The 6593-nt window shown below is 31.0% G+C and overlaps 1 protein-coding gene across 1 annotated transcript; it reads right to left on the minus strand.

Moving 5' to 3' along the window:
* Positions 1 to 1708: 1708 nt before the first annotated feature.
* Positions 1709 to 5662, minus strand: LOC108907781 (keratin-associated protein 6-2-like). Its single transcript, XM_018711575.1, has 2 exons — positions 5551 to 5662; positions 1709 to 2173 (listed from the first exon to the last, which is right to left on the minus strand). Exons 1-2 carry the CDS (start codon positions 5572 to 5574, stop codon positions 1838 to 1840), a joined length of 360 nt encoding a protein of 119 aa, XP_018567091.1. The 5' UTR covers positions 5575 to 5662; the 3' UTR covers positions 1709 to 1837.
* Positions 5663 to 6593: the final 931 nt, after the last annotated feature.

Genomic DNA, 6593 nt, shown 5'->3' on the forward strand with positions numbered 1-6593 from the left:
CATAGAATAGCTTTTTCTCGGTGGATTCTTAACTCAATTGAAAACGACGGAAATTTTTTATCACACATATTATGGACCGACGAGTCATGTTTTACTCGTCGAGGTGTGACAAATTTACACAATCAGCATGAGTGGGCACATGAAAACCCGCATGCAATCAGACCACGAAATTTTCAGCACGAATTTAGTGTTAATATTTGGCTCGGCGTTTATAACAATTGTCTTTTCGGCCCTTACATCTTATCTCAACGACTGAATTCTGCGAATTTCTTAGAGTTCTTAGAGACCGAGAGTGCCAACATGTGGGAGGAAATTCCTCTGAATTTAAGAATGCGAGCATGGTTTCAACTTGATGGCTGACCAGCTCATTTTGGCCGAAATGTCAGGAACTGGTTGAATACCCACTTTCCCGAAAAATGGATTGGCCGCGGGGGTATCGTAGCATGGCCTCCCCGATCCCCTAATCTGACACCCCTACATTTTTTCCTCTGGGGTTTTATTAAAGAGAGAGTTTATACCACTACTTTAGACACAAGGGATGAACTTATTCGTCGGATTCGGAAAGCATGCCGTGAAATCAGAGACAATAACTTAATTCAAATGAGACGTTCTATTCAGCATCGGTGTCAGTTATGTATCGAAGAAAATAGTTTACATTTCGAACGTTTACTTTGATGTAATATGGTTTCCGTTATTTATTTTTGTATTTATTTTCATTTAATTAATTAAAAACAATTTTAACCGAATTTTTGAACTACATATTTAATTTAGTTGTAACACAATGTTTAAATATTATTATTTGACTTCTAAACAGTATTTTCGGTTTTTCTTGAAAACGCCACCTCCTATCGACTTTGGACAAGAGGGCCTTTTCTGGGTAAATTTGAATGCTCTTTCATATTTTTCAAAAACATTTGCAAAATATCAAATCGGCTATACTTTTTTATATAAAAATATGCATAGAGACCCCTCTATCTCCACCACTGGAACTAATAAGCGATGATTTTCTATGTCAAATTATTTGCCCTCAAATACTAAGTCTTTCACCGCAACATGATGATTTTTTTGTCAGCGGTTATTTAGTTAAAAAATAAATAAATAAAACAAAAATAAAATTGAACGCCCTGTATCTCAGAAACGAAGCGTTTTAGGACCCATATATATATAGGAACTTTTAGACTCAAAATGAGGTCTTCTACTGAATCCTGAAGTCCTGCTATTTGAATGTGAGACACCCTGTATATTTTATTTAAGTTCAATCTCGAGGTATTTTAATTTGTATGATTTGAAAATATTAAATATTTTTAATTACCTACATTTGTTAATATATCTTGGTCATAGTTTTACTCTTCTATAAAAATATGGGGTAAAAATTACAATAAATGTACAATGTACAAATTTTTGAAGCTTTGAGGATCTTATAAATCCTTAATTCATTCAGATAATTTTTCTGCCTTTTACTTTCCGTTACACTGCACTACTAATAAGCTGAAAACTATGGTTACAAACTTTTACCGTAAATATGATTCACCTCGAGTATTTCACCTCAAAAATACAGAAATAAAACGTGTGGTATGTCACAAGAGTGAATTTGAAAATAAATGCTGAAGAAGCTGAGAAAGAATGAAATCTCTAGTGGTGTTCCAGTCAGCGTGGGCACAATGTAATAGGTAACAGAAAGTATAACTAAAAAAAAATTATAACACTGTTATAGTATACAACTTTATTTAAAGAAAATGTACAAAAATTAAATAAATACTGCTCGGAAAACAATTAGGTACAAATGGTGTAACTTTTAACACTAAAATTTTTTCACTAATTTTTCTTTTATCCATCTTTACTTGCCCCATCCACCTCCATGACCTCCGCCAAATCCAAATCCTCCTCCAAACCCACCACCGTACCCACCACCGTATCCACCACCATACCCACCGCCATACCCGCCTCCATATCCCCCTCCATATCCGCCTCCATATCCTCCTCCATATCCTCCTCCGTACCCTTTACCATATCCGCCACTATACCCGCTATGTCCTCCGTAATATCTGTTGCCCCAACCGCCACTTCCATAGCCAATTTTTTTAACTATTATTACTTTACCACCGCCACCACCCCATCCTCCCCATGGGGCTGAAAAGGCAGTTGACACTAACAGTATGGTCGCTAAAAGCAACTGAAACATAAATAAATTTAATTTTTTGGGGCGTGTCTTAAGCGTTGCATTATTTAAAATTATATATTTGGTAAATATTAAGAAGGCGTAACAGTGCTCAAGATTTATTTAATAAATATTTCAGAAAATTAGTATCATTGTAATTTAAAAAAATTAAGAAGGAAAAATTAAATTCATATTTCTAAGTATATGTGCTATTGTAAGTGATATACAGGGTGATTTATCTAAGCAAGACATACAAAGTTAAAGTTAATTACACAAAAAATTGCACTACGATAAATTCTTGAATTATGCCTTTAATTATATTGTACTTTTCAAAGAAAAATTAAAATATTTTAAAACCAATTTTTGTTTTTTTTTACCAATTTTGTAATTTAAATATTACAAGCTTTAAATTTTCAAGCAGTAATATCCTGCATCAACTGGTGCTATTAGAATTTTTATAGTTAATGACCATGGACAACTGTGCAATATTATGTTTTTGTTCAAAATTGAAAGTTTTTAACTGTACAGGGATATGCACATAACATTCTACTGTCCTTATCTTTTTTGACTTTCTATCTAGAAAACAATTGTAAATATCTATAAGTTTTAGGAAATGTTCTTGCTGTTTCAAAAAAATACACAAAAAACATTTACATGTTGCATAAATATGAACTGGTTCCAATTTTGTTTAATTTGTTGTGAAGGGTGAGTAAATAAACTAAATTACTTGAAAAAGCAACCCTTAAAACGCGGAAACTGGTGCTGGTCTTTGTCGAAGGTGGTGTTAGAGGAATGGAAGATTTTTTTTGAAAATTTCCATTATTTAGTGTTAATAGTCAAGTATGTGTTGTTTCATTAGTAATATTTAGATGGAACGTGTTTTATTTTTTATTTAGAACTGACTTATCTATGAATTTTGGCATATCTATTTGGTACCAAAGAGCATTCATTCAATAAGATTTTTGGAGAAATTTTTTGAATTAATTTAAACGATTAGAATTTCTCAATGAAGCTTTATATTACAATTATTACAAATACAAAATGTCTCTTGTAGTACATGTCACGATTTCATGACAAATTATTGTTTTTATTTTGCGTTAAAGTACAGTACAAGGTAAGCTTGATGGGTTGTGGCCAGCAATTTTTTGTTTTGTTTAAATGTTGCAAAAGTTTTAAATTTTACTAGTCTGTACTCCGAAGAAGAAGCGTTTCTTCTAAAGTTATTAAATTAAATATTATAAATATTTATTTTCAAGATTACTATAACATTCTCAGGTCCAATGTTAAATCTAACACCCTGTAAATTGTATGAATTGATACAGCACCCATACAAAGGACAAAATATAGTAGAAAAAGGAATGTTAATGAGTTTAAGTGACGTGATTAAATAAAATTAAACAATACCTAGTTAATTTAATCTAGTAATTTAAAAATTTAAATTAGTTTTATCTGTTAAATATTAATTAAAAATACATAAAGGTAGCTAGAAAAACATTTTAATGAGTTGAAATATAAATGAAAGCATTTTTAATTTAACTATTCTAAAATATTAATTACAATTTGAATTGCAAATTTATAATACTATTAAAATATATTGTCATTAGATATATTTCACTCTATTGTAAGTCGTAAAAACCATTAAATTTTTATTTTATTTTAATTTTCGTATAATAAAGTTGAATTATAAATTGCCACACAAAGAAATATTAAAAAAAGTTGTATACAGAGCAGTTCGACTTTATTATTAATACGTAAAAATGGTTTGTTATATACAGGGTGAGCCACCAGTAACGCCTCGGTCACTAGGGGCCAAACGGCAAATGTTATAGAAACCTCTTTAGGTATGTGTAGGTTGATTAAGGCTACATTTTAAAACTATTTTGAAATATGCAGGGTGTCCAGGAACAGCGTACCATATCAAAGTTATGTATTTTTAAATGGAACACTCTGTATTTTACTGCATTTTTGAAAGCACCGTAAAAAAATAGGTGAACTTTATTAAAATTTCTGCATACATAGAACTTATTGTTTGTGAGATATATCTAACGGTATTAGAGATAGGTATAGGGAAAACGTAGCCGTAATCAACCTACACATACCCACCTAAAGAGGTTTCTATAACATTTGCAGTTTGGTCCCTAGCGACCGAGACTCTACTGGTGGCCCACCCTGTACATATAGGGTTCTTTTCTTCACATCACACCATTAGGTTCTCAGCTATCTTAAGAGGTACAAGTTGGATGAAATACTAGCATAGTTGCAGAATTTCATGATGAATAACTTATCATAGAGAAAATTAAGCTATAATTTTTCGTCTCGAAATTATCAACGAAAAACTGAAAACCTTGATTTTCGTTTTTATTGTTTTAGGTGAACAAGGGATAAGGCGAATTTTTTAACGCAGACATTGTTTGGATCCTTTTTCATGAGAAATTTAGGTATTAAAGAAATATTGACAGATTTTATTTTTTCATGAAAAAAAGTGAGATGTGCTACTAAACTTTTATTATATATTTGACTTTTATGTAAAGATTGCATTTTTAGTTGTCTGAATTTTGACATTGTCAATGAAAATTTAAAAGAGATGTAAACATTTCGTTAGAATAGTTGGATGTTGCGTTTTTAAATTATTCCTTGCAAATATGGGTAGTTTGGTATTTTAACAAGAATGAAAAAGCAAAAATCCAATAAGGTAAATGACGTTCATAAGGTCAAAATTTGAATATGGTTTCTTGGTCCTTGTTGGAGACACAGCTAATACGACTACATATTTGATTTTGCCATAAAGTGTTCTAACAATGTCCGAATTAAAAAAGTCCATCCCTTTTCATTTCCCATGGATAACTTTTAAATTAAAAAAGATCCATCAAATTTCACTGTTTTGCCTATCTTTTGCATATCTTATGATAACTGAGATGCAAAAGGTGCTGCGCAAAAAACGGACATCAAGTATACGATATTCGAAAAATGTATTTTTTGAGGTACCTTCAAGGTGTAAATCTATCTTGTAGGGGGAACAAGTGTAAATATTAAAAAAAATTATACGCCACTGACAAATGATAAAAATAATTGTATTTTCAGAATATCACTATTTTGAAATAAAAAAATAAATCTTCTGTTAGAACATTGCACGTTTGGAAAATATTCGAAACGAAGCATTTCTTTTAAGAAAATTTTAACACAATTCAAAAGATACAAATTTTTCGAAATTTCAAAATATTCACACTAACGAATTTTCAAAATTATGTTGTCAGTACTGTATTATAATAGTTCGAATTAAAAATCTACTTTGTCACTTTTGTTTCGAGTTAATTAATCCAGTAATTAGGAACGTCAAAGAAAAACAAAACACTAGTCGAAAATCACTGCACTAAACTCTATATTATACGTACAGTTAGAAATCTTATTGGGTCCATAATGTAAGGCGAATAAACAAACTGTGAGTACTCAATTTGACACAGGCTTGATACGTAAGTGAAGATTACTTTGCTTCTTCTTTTACATACATTGAGGCTATTTATACCCGAGATGATGAATTCTCCGTCGAGTCAAGGATGAATTTCTTCAATTTGTTATTGTTCTGGGAATTTTCATGTCTACCACATATCTTACTCATTTTGAGAATCATGTTGACAAAACTGAGACGTATTTTTTGCGCAATGAGAATTGCTTTATTTTGTCTCAAAATAATTGAATTAGAAGGACGCTTACGGTTTCCGTAATAACAGTTAATTAACGTCGATAAATCAAAGTCGACATTTTACGTGTATTGCAACATGGGATTAACCTGCTGGGAAGTCCCGGCCCATCCTAGTCATTGATCTTTTAAATAATACAGAATAAAATAAAGGGTATTAAATGAAAAATCGATTTGTCATTGTTTATTTATAAAACAAGGAAATTATTTTTCACATATCGTATCAGATTTGCACATACAGAGCGTCCCAACCAACCTCCGTCTTAATTTTAGAAAACATTTTCAGTTACACAGAGTGATTAGCTGCGAACTATCCAATTTCTATTATTCTTTTTTTTATTGCATTTTCGGATTTGTTCCTACAATTTTGTTATACAAAAATGTAGACTACAGCATCTTCCTTAATTTCAAATATCTTTGGGATAAAGAAACGTATTTTTTTCGTTCCTTTCATGTTCAAACTCTTATTTTTTTCAGAAGAAACATATTTGCTCTCATAAGGAGTTATTTGTGCGATAGCCCACACTTTGGAATGTGGAGGTTATTTTGCAAGTCTGCTCTTCATTCTACCAAGTAGCCCTAAAGTTGCAATTTATTTTTGTCGATTACCTTCAATTGTTGTAGAGATTAAGCAATATCGGTATTTTGAATATTTAAGTAGTTTGTAATTATTCTGTTTCACAATTCTGCACTTTTAGATAATAATTATAATATTCTTGACGTTAATTATTCCTGGCT

The sequence above is a fragment of the Anoplophora glabripennis genome, unplaced genomic scaffold, assembly GCF_000390285.2.
Source record: "Anoplophora glabripennis isolate ALB-LARVAE unplaced genomic scaffold, Agla_2.0 scaffold329, whole genome shotgun sequence".
Lineage (NCBI taxonomy): Eukaryota > Metazoa > Arthropoda > Insecta > Coleoptera > Cerambycidae > Anoplophora > Anoplophora glabripennis.

What these genes read in the sequence shown, in the direction of transcription:
- LOC108907781 (XM_018711575.1), bottom strand. Translation starts at nt 5,574, where the DNA reads ATGGACCCAATAAGATTTCTAACT. An exon ending in ACCCAATAAGATTTCTAACT is followed by an intron (nt 2,174 to 5,550) that starts GTACGTATAATA and finishes TTTATGTTTCAG; the next exon opens with TTGCTTTTAGCGACCATACT.